Source organism: Dermacentor variabilis, chromosome 9 (assembly GCF_050947875.1).
Source record: "Dermacentor variabilis isolate Ectoservices chromosome 9, ASM5094787v1, whole genome shotgun sequence".
Taxonomy (NCBI): Eukaryota; Metazoa; Arthropoda; class Arachnida; order Ixodida; family Ixodidae; genus Dermacentor; species Dermacentor variabilis.
Genome location: NC_134576.1, coordinates 66993266 through 67008239, shown reverse-complemented (window position 1 = coordinate 67008239; position 14974 = coordinate 66993266). Strand labels below are relative to the sequence as shown.

General features: G+C 46.8%; 1 protein-coding gene across 1 annotated transcript in view; it reads right to left on the bottom strand.

Moving 5' to 3' along the window:
* LOC142558391 (uncharacterized) overlaps positions 1-14974 on the bottom strand; it is a 45826-nt gene that overhangs the window by 18545 nt on the left and 12307 nt on the right. The window contains exons 3-6 of the mRNA XM_075670532.1: positions 12424-12691; positions 10547-10682; positions 8107-8265; positions 945-1097 (exon numbers count right to left, since the gene is read on the bottom strand). Of these exons, the coding sequence (XP_075526647.1) occupies positions 945-1097; positions 8107-8265; positions 10547-10682; positions 12424-12691 (716 nt within the window). The remainder of the gene's footprint in view (positions 1-944; positions 1098-8106; positions 8266-10546; positions 10683-12423; positions 12692-14974) is intronic.

Sequence of the window (14974 nt, the reverse complement as noted above, 5' to 3'; positions counted from 1 at the left end):
GTATAAAATTGAACGCTGTCAACTAGTCAGATTCGTACCAAACGCCTGTCGATGGCGTTAGGGTGCCAAGCATTACGAGGGAAGGCTGCCTGCGAAAAGCAGGTTTTTGGAGAAGGGTGTATTTTAGTCGTTAAAGTGCAGCACTGTAACTATGGATATGTTACGACTCAGGGAAAACGCCCTTTCTGACCGGTTGTGCCTAGCCTTCCACGAAGTTGCTTTGGGAACACTTCATCCCTTGCGGAATTTCAGAGGCGGAGGCACGGCGTTTGCTTCTACGCGTACCGATACATTGGCATGTGGGCTCTGAAGGATAACTAGCACGCCGTGAACGTTGGCGGAGAACCTCGTGCTACCGTGCCAGTCACGAGATGCACCTCTTTGATAGAAGTTTAGTTGAGCTAACTCAAAAAGTGCGCCCACGATTGCCGAGGACTAAAACTCCGCGCGCAAAGCACCAGTGGATACATGTCGTCAGCCGCCCACGTAACGTATGACGAGTCTCTGTAGCGAGTCGAGAGTGTGTCGGTCCTCGCAACGTGCAGATGCAGCATCGTGTGTTTTTCGCGAGGCTGAAGGCGAGCTTTTGAAGACACCAGTGTTATGCATCGCGGAGGCACGGCTGCGCTTGCACGCTAAGCTTGAGATCCTACGATGCCGCAGTCACACATAAGGTGTCCCTTCGTAGTGCACTTGAAGCATTGATCATTATCATCAGTAGTAAGACAAGTTATACGAGACATTTCACTTGCACCTATTGTTAGGATTAGCATATTTAAATAGACGTCAGCAGGAGGGTGCCGGCAGGAGTGTTACAAAACTACGCGCGTCATGCAAGTCGGGCAAGTGAGATGTTTCGAATCGTGTAACATGCAACGTCACACTAAATGTTTGGCTTTCTCCAACACGTTGGAACACTGCCCCGATCTGTGGACATGCCTTACCTCAAGTTCTTCGAGGGCTTCGTGGTTTCGAACGGCATCCGCGAGGAGTTCGCCGCTTTGAGCACTTAAGAAGGCCGCAGGCAGGCAGAGTTTCTTGATCGACGTGTTGTGTGCGAAGTGTATGAGGAAGTGGGAGACTTCTGCCGCCTCAGCCTGCGAATGAATACAGAGTACACGTAACGGCACCATGCTATCCATAGGAAGGCCATGTGTGGGCAATAGTTGCTCCAGATCACCTTTTCATTGCATGGTATTTAAGAGATGTCGCCTTTAAGTGAAGCCGGGTATTCCCGTTCAGATAGGGACTTAAAAGAAAGAATAAATCGAAACAGTGAAATGATAACCCAAGTTTTGGTGACAAAAGTACACTAATGCCACACGGTAACCAAGTCCAAACCATAACAGAAAGTCAACTGAGTAAGTCCAATCACACATGTTCATTAAAGTGAGCGCAAGGTCCGGTCACTTAGCAAGACTAACGTAAGGGCACCTAAGAAGTAACGGAATTATGAGGTCACAAGAAAACCCAGGCATTGGATTAGCCAAAGTCGTGTCAAAGAAGAAGAGAATGCGCTATCCCACTTAACCACTCCATTCAATACTTTCCGAGAACATTGCTCGGTTCTAGATATCTTTGAAGGGCCAGTAACGTTAGTCTTTGTACGAGTATGTTGGCCAAGGACCGAAGATCTTCCCGAGGCTGAGGGGCCTGCGATCTAATGCCAGTAAATCGAGTGCTAAGCGTTGTCCGTGCGTGCCGTGTACATTCTAGCAGAAGGTGCTGTACATCATAAGCGTGGTTGCAAGTGCATTCCGCACTATCATCTCTTGAAATTTTATGTAGAAAGTGTTTTGTGTACGCGGTACCGAGCTGCAGACTGAATCAGCGTTGCAAAGGATCAGGTTGTATTTAATGACGGGATTTTAAAATTGAAGTAATGGGTCAATCTGAAATAAATCTGATGTTTTCGATCAAACCATGTCACTTTGCACATCAAACCATGTCACTTTGCAATCAAGGGCCGATATCCGTCTTAGAATGCGGCGCAATTCGCCTTGAGTTAGATGGAGAACTTGTGTGGTGTTACTAACATGGGCGTGTCCAGCTGCATTATCTGCTCCAATATTCCCAGAGATATTGCAGTGGCTAGGTGTCCAGTGGAACGTTACTGTGTGATTTTCTGCACGTGCGAGTTCCTGAAATATCTCGTTACGTGACGCCTTCCTTTATTGGGATTTTGTTGCTTTCTTTAGTCCTCCATAAAGCAAGCAACAAAATCCCAATAAAGAAAGGCGTCAGGCAGGGAGATACGATATCTCCAATGCTATTCACAGCGTGTTTACAGGAGGTATTCAGAGACCTGGATTGGGAAGAATTGGGGATAAAAGTTAATGGAGAATACCTTAGTAACTTGCGATTCGCTGATGATATTGCCTTGCTTAGTAACTCAGGGGACCAATTGCAATGCATGCTCACAGACCTGGAGAGGCAAAGCAGAAATGTTTGTCTAAAATTTAACCTGCAGAAAACTAATGTTTAACAGTCCCAGAAAAGAACAGCAGCTAACGACAGGTAGCGAGGCACTGGAAGTAGTAAGGGAATACATCTACTTAGGGCAGGTAGTGATGGCGGATCCGGATCATGAGACGGAAATAATCAGAAGGAATAAAAATGGGCTGGAGTGCGTTTGGCAGGCATTCCCAAATCATGAACAGCAGGCTGCCGTTATCCCTCAAGAGAAAAGTATATAATAGCTGTGTCTTACCAGTACTCACCTACGGGGCAGAAACCTGGAGGCTTACGAAAAGGGTTCTACTCAAATTGAGGACGACACAACGAGCTATGGAGAGAAGAATGATAGGTGTAACGTTAAGGGATAAGAAAAGAGCAGATTGGGTGAGGGAACAAACGCGAGTTAATGACATCTTAGTTGAAATCAAGAAAAAGAAATGGGCATGGGCAGGGCATGTAATGAGGAGGGAAGATAACCGATGGTCATTAAGGGTTACGGAGTGGATTCCAAGGGAAGGGAAGCGTAACAGGGGACGGCAGAAAGTTAGGTGGGCGGATGAGATTAAGAAGTTTACAGCGATGACATGACCACAATTAGTACATGACCGGGGTAGTTGGAGAAGTATGGGAGAGGCCTTTGCCCTGCAGTGGGCGTAACCAGGCTGATGATAAAGTATCTCGTTATCTAACGCCATGTTTTGCGAATTGATGACGGCGCGATGAAGTTGCGACAAGGTTGCCTGCGAGTCACAAAGGATGGAGCATTGTTGCCCTTTTTGGAATGAATTTATGTAGCCCGGCAAAAACAATATTGGATAAAGCTCTCCTGTTTACGTTGTGCAAGGTAGTTGAAACATCTGTATTTGGTTCTATCCTGAAATGCAGCTGTAGAATAATTTGTTTGGCAATAACTATATATGCGCTTAAATATAGCCAGGGCAGCTGTAGTATATTTGGTATAACGCTAGTTGTGCCGCTAGCATAAACATCTCGCTTGGGAATAATTTCTTCAACGGAAAGTTCCATTTATGGAGGGACGAGTCGCCGTGGACGGTAGGAGATATCCGATAACCGAAATTCGTTATGTGGTAGTAGATTTTTGTGCACCTGAAGACTTTAATTAATGTTGGCGCTGTCCCAATAAGTACACTTGCTAGTGGGTGCCTATGTGCTGCACTGCAACACGAAACTAGTATCGACAGATTTCAATCGTCCTCCTAATAGGAAAGTGAGGATGACTTGCCTCTAATTACTGAGGCACTTGAGCTTGCTCGAGGAACGCCTAAGCACACTCTAAGGCTCTTAACTAATAAACGGAGTCGTCAGATGAATGGGATATTCCATGCAGAACACCAGAAGAATATGTTATCGTTTGCTTTATAAGTGCATTATGTGCTTTCAGTTAGGATGAATCCCACCGTCCCCATGCCGTGCCTGCTACGCGGAGAGGAACATTTATTAAGTCTATTGGAATTCTATTAAAACCATCGAAGAACAAATAAAGTTGCCCCTCTAGTATAACCCCCAAAGATTTGTGTTGTTTCACTATGTCTAAAGGTTGGCCCTAAAGGCACAGCTGAAAATTCTTTTGATATGCTGTGGTGAATGACAACAAGCGCTTTACTCTCAGACAGTTCAATCCCTCTTTTGTGCAATAATTTGTCGACAATGTGGAGGCCTTCCTCCGCCATGACACAATTAAACCGCAACGGACCTAAGACACTGCCTTGTGGGAATCCTTGAAACGCAAGAGGAACTTTTTCCTTCGCTTGTTTGAATAAATACTGACCTGCGATTCAAGAAGTAGGATATCCACTAGCGCCCTTCCAGAGACTCGCATTTCTAGCAGGTCACACAGTATATGAGCATGGCCGACTATGTCGAGGGTTCACTTAAAGTTGGAAAATAAAAAACGCTGTTGTGACATTTTGCCTAGCTCGTTCGTGTTCAACGTACGTAAAGATATACAACATCGCGTCCGTGGTGCATTGGCGCCGTCGAAATCCTCTACTTTGTTACCACTTTACCTCCCCTCTCTCCCCAGTGTAGGGTAGCCAACCGGATCTTTTTCTCTCGTTAACCTCCTTGCCTTTCCCCTTTCCTTCCTCTCTCTCTCTCTCTCATGTGATCGGGAAGTGCTTCTGTTTTCTCCCACCACTACTGCAGCCTAGTCTCAGTCATTTCCTCCATGACCTTGCGTTAACAGGTCGTCAAGCTCACAGGATTAAAAGATTCAAGAGAAAAGTGTTTTTCCATGCTTCAATATAGGTTTCACACGTGCTGTTTTCCCGAGAGTCGGGGGCGCGCTCTTTTTTCCCACGAGTAATTGGGAAATTCCAGAAAGGCCAATCGACCATTAGGTCCCATGTTGCGCAACATACCGCATGTAATGAAATCTAGCTGCAACAGTCTGTCCTAAGACACATGCGCACATTGTAGCGCCATCATAGAGAATTCGTAGCGTAATTGTACATTTGCAGTGGCCACTGTGGTTGAATGCCTAGAGAAGTCGGTTTGGAGGGGCACGGACGTGATTACAGAAATCAGTAATAGCAAAAAAAAAAAAAACAAACGAAAGTAGTGGCTATTCCGTGCATTCATTCAGTGCCACACAAGCTTTAAAAAGTTGCAAGTAGATACGACGTTAATATTGCTTTCACTGCTCCGAATAAGTTATGCAAGACACGCGCTGCAGTACACAGGAGAAAGAAGCAGGTAAAAGGCAAAAAAAGAACAGATATTTGTCCAGTGAAGCACAACAGCAACAACAGTGTTACCGACTGTCGTATGGGTGTGGTTAATAAGATTCCCCTTAGCTGTGACCAGTTCTACGTAGGGCAAACAGCACGCTATATCAATCAGAGGCTAATGGAACGCAAAAGGTTGTTAGCCGGTGGATCGCCTTGTAATCTTTCCCTACATTACGAAGATTGTAATTGCACGGGAAAGTTAGATGAATACGCGATATTCTACAGGCATAAGTATGAAGATAAGCATCTTATGGTAGAGGCATGACATATCTATAATGGTGTACGTGCATGCGTGAATCAGCCTTCGATTACTTTACACAAGGAAGAGATTAAGTGCCTTAACAGTTATCTCGCGTAGACCGGCACATGTACCCGACTGAAACGTGGTGATACCATTCCCGAGCTTGCGCAGATGAGTTTTGTGTCTTCTTTCTTTTTTCGCCTCAGTGCTCCCTTCAGTTGATAGTCGGCGTTCATGTTGTCCACTTCTCTACTCTTGTGTCCTGTCTGCACGCTTCACCTCTTTGTTGCATAACTAATTGTACAAGCATGCAACACGCAAGATCATTGATTTGCCATTTCAACGGAACATTGAAACTCCGCACCAGGAAGCAATAAATTATTCTAGTTCTATCTTCACAGGATTCCTCAGCAATCACTAATTGTAATGTATCCTTCGCTATTGCGAGTACGAAATGGTTGTGGTTAAATAACAGGGCTGCTTAGTGCACGAGCAGTTATTAATCGTGGAACTGGTGTCAGGGGAGACGACGTACGGCAAAGTTCACGCCATGTTATTTTCCCTTAATTTTGGAAGTCTCTGCGCGACCGAATGGATTTGCTGTTAATATCTATATTTCCACTCCGGCCATAAGCTCTTCCTGCTCTTCTTACAGCTCTCAAATGTTCATATCCTTCATCAGTGAATGCGTATTCGTCAGGAATGGGAGCTTGTTTCGTTCACGTTTTCATTGTTTCTTGTATCACTGATGCGAGTTTTCTACGTCAGCATCACAATCCAGTCGACTCGCCTACTGTCAAAGAAAGAGCTGCCATTTTGTTATAACCGAGTATTTTCGTTTCGCAGTACTTTTTAAACGTGTATGTGATATAAGAATTGGGAAGTGATCGCTTCCACTCGTTTCCGAATCTGTTGTCCACCCACGTCGGTAACAAGATCATTAGAGCGCAGTGGTACGTCTATGCTACTTGCGTAGCGATATCCCCGCATAAATGTGACATCAATTATTCAATACTGACAGACTGCATCTTTCTGCGGCGCATCAAACAATATTCTCAGGGGCAGCACCGTGATTACTCCACATATTACGTTGTGTACGTTAAGGTTCCCACATATGATAACGTCTGATCCTGTTGTGCTAAAAATATTTGCCCAATTATCAATCGTAACATGTCTGAATGCTTGCAGGTTGCTCAAGACTGACACATAGGTTTGCGAGACATACTTTTTAGGCTACATATTCAGGAAAAGCTGAATTGCTTGAGTGACTTGACAGGCCAAATCTTCTCGAATGCTGAGCATTGTTCTACTGTTTCCGTCTAGAGGAAAGGATTTGTGTATTATGTAATTAGCAAGACGGAAGCTTGCGAAAATCAGATTCGCATCGAAAGCTATCAGCGTTACACCGAGATTCTGCGACATTTTCGCAACGACAATTCAGAATTTTCATCCGGTTGCACTGATGTGGACCGCTGGCTCATTAATGGCTTCATAGGCAACAGTGCCTTTACCTCTTGAAGCTTGTTCGCTGTGACAATTGCTCGAAGTGCAGCAAATAGCACGCGTAGAATCGCGTGTCGAACACTGAGTGGCGCAGTGTTATCCTGGAATGCCGATGTCCCAGTCGCCATCTGAAGCGATCGCCGAGGGGTGTTCTGAAAAGATCGCTGTGGTTTGTAACCTAGCCGAAGAATAGCCGATGCCTAGCCGAAGTGCTGCGCAAGTTGTCCCTCATTTCGTACACTACATCTTTGGCCCCTAGAAGGGCGAAAGGAAAAAAGGCGCGACAAAAATGCGGCTATTAAACGCGTAGCGTTGTAGTTGCAAAGATAGGCCATTTACTGGCGTTATCTGCAAAGGTAACGGACCATTCGTCATGCAGACAGTCTTCTTAAAGACAATGTAGAACTTCTCCGAGCCCGGAAGAAAATGACGACATGAAAGATGACGTCATGGTTCATTAGCAGTCTAGTACTCGCACAAAAGCATTTTACATAATGATGCAAGTAGGTTGCTAAGTAATCAGCTTTGCAAAAGAATCCTGTAAATCACGGTAACTACCAGCAACCATCCCATCATTTTTTAAAGTGGCTCAGGTTAGCTGAAACCCGGTTCATCATTCATCCGCTCGGCCGGCTCCAAAAATTCACCGCTTTATGGTATACAAGCATGCAAGGAGTTTCCAATTTCCGCACCGAGGATTTGCGTACGCAATAGATTTTCAAAGATAAGGTGACATAAGGAAAAACATGCGTGAACCATATTAATTGGTTCTAATGGCGGCGTTTTGTTTTTATCGTGTCTGACATTGGTTTCCCCATAACTGCAGACAAGTGGGGCGTAGGGCTAGCTTCGAATGTTTTGTTCTTTTTGAATTGTTGTCAGAAGGACATGACGTCTCTGCGTGCCACCGCCCTGTATAAACTTTTCTGTGCTAACAATGACTGCATACGTTCGCTTTATAATGCCATGGAAGGCTTGCTAGTGATGTCAACCGATCTGTGCAAAGAAACAAACGCGCAAGACAGCAGTTACTCATGAGGACAGCAATTTGTTACAAAATGTCCTCGTAGATTCCGATAACCATGCAATGAGCACAACACATCAAGCACAGTTGAGATAGAATTATATAGTTTGGAAAGCCAGCAAAATACTAACCGTAATGTCAGTCAACGACAGACTGACCAGTGCAGTAGTCTTCATGTACCGGGCCAGTGCGGCGGAGACTGCTTCGTTGAAAAGTACGCGGCTGAGCTTCAAGGACACAAGTCTCCACATGATAGAAACCGAGGAAGCCCATGCAACATGATTCTCTACCTGCGAGGATATGTGCAAGCTAGCGTACAGTTGTTGTCTTATTGAGCTCGCAGTGTCATAACCGCAAGCAAAGACCTTACAACTATGCCGAAAGCTTGCTCTGGACAGGTTAAGTACGGCGAAGGCTAGGTGCAGTCGTAAAAGCGTCCTAGTAAAGCAGAACTGGTCATACAATTTTTCGCGGGTGTTGGCAAGCTTTAATAATGGCACGGACGGGGGGACTGGTTTATAATAGGAGGTTGTGGTCTGATATGCATCGATGTCACAGTAAGGAACGTGTAGCGATGTAATTGCTTAGTACGGTTCTCAATACACTTCTAGCAGAGTACAGCTTTGGCTATAGTGATTGGAAAGTGCGCTGCAAGATGGCACTTGCAAGACTAGTTGGAGACTAATGAGAACGTGAGTGTTGTGCCAAAAATGCCGGTTTCACTATACATTGAGTCCTAAACTATGAAAAATGTTAGCTGATGTGTATTAAGAGGTGATGCCCCACTAGAAAAAAGAAAGATGCAAGAAGGCGGCTCTGTACAACGCGAGTTGCAGGCGTGACCAGGTCCGGCAGCCTAGGCTAAAGAGAGCCACAGTATATACAAGGAAGGGTCGTCGTAGGACACGAAATTGTAAAAATTTAATTTCAACGTAATGAACTTTTGTAACGACCATATTGAAAAACAAGTAAAAAAAAAACGAAGTACAAATGAAAAGTCAACGGAAAGAATATAACAAGGACAACCTAAAATGAAATGCATGAAGCAGATTAAAGATTCGGGCGTAGAGACACTGTCGCCATGAATCACCACACATAGTTAACGAGCTAGCGACTGTAAAACTCCACTTAATATTCGCGGGTATTCGCATTCCTTTCGGAATAGTCCATTAGGAAAAGAGTGGTTTCCATGTATACATTGCTGAATAGATTGGCACCTGAAATTAGGCAACAGCGTTGTGAAAGCCTTAATTGCATAGCATAATATGCTGTGGGCAAAAGCAGTCACTACAGAAGTGAATTGCATGGCGTGAAAAGTTTGATACAGAAAAGCAACCAAGCGAGACTCTCCAGTTTACGGCAAGCGTATGTCAGATGATGCCACGACATGCTACTATCAAAAGTAAGCTGATGCTGCACAGTCATATTGTAGTGAATCTGTCATTCAGGTACTACGCCCAGGAGTAACTGACGGAGCTGAGGCTCAGCTACACAAGCGAAAAATAAGAACAGTAGAGGGCAGGCAAACTATGAATAAAAAGAACTGCGAGACTATACGCCATCTCAATGCGACTACAAAAAATAAAAACCGCCGTATCTCCTGAAATGCGAAGCGTACATCGCAACAGCAAATCATTAGACAGCCATGCACAGAAAGGTTAGTTGTTTTATTAGCTCTATAAACCTGTGATTACTAACTAAATTAACAAACATGGTGTCCCGCGCGCGCAGGCAAACGACAACACATCTCACTCAATGGCCGCGGACGCTCCCTATCTAGATGCTGGCGTGACGAGCGGCAGCAGCGGCGCGCGAAGTCTCCTTCGTGCTGCATTACGCTTCAGCGCGCACTAGGCCCACGAGAATACGGCGCACGCGAAGCCATCAACTAGCTCGGGTCGGCACGCTTCGAACCCACTGCAGGTTGCTTACAAGACAGGAACCGGGCCATGCGCCGCCGGAGTAGAAGCGAAGTAGCGCGCTTACCTGCCACCCTCCTTCCTGGTGCGTACGCGTCTCCGCGCTACCCCTCGTACAGGCGAAAAGTCGGCGCACCCCCTCCCACCGGCTCCGTTCGTGCGAGAAGCCACCGCCCTTCACCTCGCGCCTACACCTGAAGGCGCGCGGGAGCACGGCCCATGCACTTTATGCGGAATAGCACGGCGATGCCGACGACGCAAATTCGCTTGGGTGGTTCATAAAATGGCTGTCGCAATAAGCAGGGTTCGCCGAAGAAGGCGAAGAACCGATGACTGCCGCATACCATCTGAAAGGCCAAAGAAAGGCCATTTTTATCGGCTGTATACTCGATTGCAGTTTACATGTCCTTCTGTGACCTCCAACACTAGGCACTCGAGAACACAGTAAATACGAAGCCTGAAGTCACCTCTGGTACTGTAGCCGTTGTACTACAACGCAGGGTACATTCAATATAGTGCGCGCTTACCTGCTCATCAGAAATGAAAAAAAGAAATTGGAATTAGGATGCCTAATGTCAATACGACATTTGGTTGGGCCGGAGGAGTCAGTTTAATGTAGGAATTTTCGCGCATGTGATAGCGGCGCACTCACGGGGCCTTCGCCGTTGTAGATGTCAGCCCTGAAGTCGAGGAACCCTACGTCACCGGCGCTTTCAGCCATGGCGTGCCAGAACAATCGGCGCTCTAGCTTTGCTTCTGTCACGTCGACAAGAACGCGCGTCACGCAACTGGAAAATGAAGAAAGGTCCTGCGTTATATGCGACAGAAACGCAACAGCTACAGAAACGCAACAAGCACGAACATAACACCGTAGAACAGAACACCGCAGAACAGAACACCATGAGCGAACATCCGTGTACTTTCATCACTGTAAGTAATGAAGATTATCCTTTCTTCGAAAAGCATGTATCGCTGTGAAACTTGCGCCTCTGTTCCTGATATGAAAAGTGTCGAATAGTTCACGCGCACAGTACTTTCCTTGCTTCTGCTTCAAATCTCATCAAATTGAGGCAGACTTCCGCAACCCACGCAATGTCAAAGCAGATACGTGTGACCCAGATCTTTAGTTACAAGATCATGCGCCCATACTAGGCTGCGAATGCCCCGTCCAGTTGGACCCATTAATGGATTTGATACTTTGGATGGTAGATACTCCAAGCATATGAGACGATTCCCTAAGCGACTTGACTGTTTAATGAGACCGTAAACTTCATTTTCAAAGCAATAAGATTTGAATGCGGCGTCTATTTAGTGGGTCTGAGCACCCACCGCGGACGCGGTTCCGAGACCGCGTCTCGAAGCGGCTTCCTCGGCTCGCTGGACGGCCCAGAGTTGTGCTGTCATGCTCGAGCAGAGCATTGCGGTCTTCCAGCGCGAGCGGAAGCTGGCGGTGAAACAGACTGAGCGATCGGCACTGCCCGACTTGTTTGTTAAGTGTTGACACTCCCATAACATGTGATTAAGTGTGGCAACCCCGCTACACGATGTGCATCTGTGTGTAGTGTAAATGTCTGGATATATGGCGTGCATGAGTCTGGGGTTTCTGTAAGAATCTAATTGCCTGAAGTGTACTGCTTGCATTCTGTCTAACCTAGCGTGAGGGAATGGGTATACGCGCCTTTGTAACTGGTAATGTGTCGTGGAACCTGGTCAAACGACCCTCCCACGCCCAGACGTGGGCATTACCCCGCGGGGGCTCTTCCTCCGATGATGCTCGGCGAGTGAGGCCTCGAGCAACTCGGTGAGCCACTTCGTTGGGGGCGTTCGATCCAGTGTGTGCCGGGATCCATAGTAAGTGACTTCGATTGTCGAAGTCGGCCTCTCCCCGGTGTATGAGATGTCGCTGGAGTATGTAATACGCCTCTTGCGAGATGCAGCCATTTGCAAAATGGCAAATTGCCGCTTGCGAATCGCAGATCACGTATGTCACTTTGGTTTGTGTGAGGGCCAGTGCTATGGCCGCTTTGTCTGCCGCTTCGGCATGTGCCGTGTTCACGGTGACGCTCGTGAGGTGGTTGCCGCGGTGGCTAGTAATTGCGGCCACGAAACTCTGCCTGTCTCGATAAAGGGCTGCGTCGGTGAAGACCGCCTCCTTGTTGGTGGAGAAACTTGGGTTCTTGTGTTGTGCCCTGGCTTTACGTTTACCCCGGTGGTGTGTGGGGGGAGGGGGGGTGCATGATGCTAGGCAATGGGGGTACGTATAATTGCTCGCGTATGGATCTAGGAATTTCTATTCTGATGCTGTGCTGCGTGTGAAAAATCAGCATTTTGTTGGGGTGTTTAACTTGCATGCATGCGCATTTACTCGACGTTTCTTTTCGTATTTTTAGGGACAATGCAGCCACTTGGGTGTGGCATTACACTCTTTGCGTTGGTTTTGCTTCCGCTTCACAATAGCCGCAGAAAGTGGCAGCCTAATTCTACATGGACGATTTAATGAAAAATGGAAATGGTGATCAAGTGGCTGACCTGTGCCGCTGGAGCAGTACGACGATGAGCAGCGCAGTCTTAAAGACGTCGTAGTTACTCGGCTTGTCGAAGAGGGAACACCTGAATCCCACGAGCTCCAACTCGTAACCCTTGTGCGTAAGCAGCTCGAAGCAGCCCTTGGCGAGCAGGGAATTCCACCGTTCGTGCTCGTCGAAAAGCCAGCAAGGGCAATCGCGCCGCCGGGTGCACGGACGGGAGTAGGCATTGTTGGAAGAGACGGAGTTTCCGCCAAGCAGACGGCGAAGACCTGGGACAGATGGACGGCGGCAAAAAAAAAATTAGGACAGGACACTGCGGACTTCTGCCGGAACGGCTGATCTCTCGTTGCTGACCGTGATTACTGCTGCTCTGGCAACAAGATTTCGCCACTGTAGGGAATTTTGCAAAGGAGAACACCTTTTATGCCATTCATGCCATGCACACCACGAGTATGTTACGTTCGTACGTTTCGGAGGTAATACAGTTAAAGAAATGAGCACGACGTCAATACGACGGTTAGGGCATGACATACATGAAAGTGGCGTCATGATTCATTGAAGTCATGGAATGCATGCTGTAGCTTCGACGGGGCGGCCGGACGAAAGGTTTACGGCATGAGGCCTAAACGGCCGGGGCGCGCGCTGCCGCAAGAAAGAGCCGGACTGCTTCAGTCGGGGACCAGACAAAGAATGCTTTTATTTCTCCGAGGGGAAGCAGGATGCAACTTACAGCGTTTGGCGCTGAGTGGCGCCCTAACGTAAACGACCCAAAACCGAAACCAGAAGCTAACACAGGATACTACAATGCACACATATCATGGGTAGCCTGATCAAATCATTTGAAGGTTCATCGAATTGAAGCAATGAACACGTCTGCGTAACAGGCCAGAGAGATTGGAAAGGTAAGGACGCGAAAAGTTAGCAAAATACAGGAATGCGTTTCGCAGTGCAACGACCTACGAGCCGACTGCGTTTATACTAGCTGGAGTATCCCACAGCATAGTTCACTGTACCCATGTAATCTGAATATTGCTAGGGACTGCAGTACTGCCGACTCCTCCTGAAGCGGTCGGGAGGGGGACGAGTAGCACTGATACTATCTGAAGACAGGAGCACTTTTCAGTTCTCGCGGAACCTAACTATACGCGACATCAAAGAATTGACCAAGTGATTGAAAGATACGGGCAAGCTCTAGGTCAAATGAAACAACGCCTGCATTGCTGTAATTTGTGTTGCGTTAGGTTGTGCCAATGTATCGAGTTTTGCAAATTAGCATTATCCTAAACGCGACATATCCATCGTGATTGCATGTCGTAACGTTGAAAGCGGAAACCAGAAGGAACAATTTTTCTTTTATTGCATTGTCGACGTCGGCAAAAGCCGGTGTCGTCAAGAACAATGCTACGCTCAATAACACTCGAGCCAGATCTCGGCTCTGACGCCTGAAGTGAGTAGGAATCGTGAAAAGCGGCCGACGTCCACTCGGGGAGTAAAGCCGTGAGACAGTTCTTTGTCGGACGCCAATAACCTACCACGACTGGCAGGAGAGCATTGCAATGCCTAACGTAAAACATTGATTCTCATCAATGTCGGTCGGTTGAAGTGATGAAAGCGCGGGCGGCTAGTTAGAAGCGAGGGCGCTGAAAACAAATATTTGATGGCAAAATAAATCTGCAATGAGACGTGTGCGTCACGCTGCGTCTCATGACTCAAAAGCCAATAAACAGCGAACGGGAAGAAACTAAACATATCTGGAACAGCTGCACTTGTGTTGCTCGAGTTGCTCTGCGCGAGGTCAGGTTTGTATTGATAAACTTGAGGTCAAAGCACGACAACATGCGGTATGCCGTGTGCCAACTACCACGCACCAAGATCTAAAAATGTGCAAATGCCACGTAGATGAACAGAATCAAGGTAATGTGTGCCGTCGCATGGAGATACTCGGTTACTTAAATGATATTGCGCGACAAAAAGGAACGACACGGACGTGAGAAGACGACACACCAAGAGCAATCTTTCAACTAATTTTATTGTGCCACTGCGTCGATTTTCTACATGGGATCCAGTGTATACCGCGTACGCACTTACAAGAAACTAAAGTGGGAATTCATGTAACGTAGTTACGAGTCATGTGATGCCGCGTCCAAGAAGCTCAATTCTTTTTCTGCGAGAGCCAGAGACGGGAAGCTAACACACTTATCACCCAATTTCGCGATCTGCGCTTCAGATATTTCACGGATGAGCTGCGTGCTGCAACGGGAAACAATCGTGCATTGATCCTCAAGAGGTTTGCATCCATGATCGCGACAGTGGATCGCCAAGAAACTACCAGAGCCGTTTTTTGGTGTGTCGTCTTCTCTCACGTCCGTCTCGTTTTTTTTTTGTCGCGCAATATCATTTAAGTAATGGATTACCAACTAGCCCGGAATGCTCCTCTCATTGAGATACTCCGATTTTTGTATGTCGCCTAATTATGTAAGCAGTCATCATTGAAGAAACTTCGCAGATATTAGAATTAAATAAAAAGTGTCAATGAGAAATGAGTAGAGCGA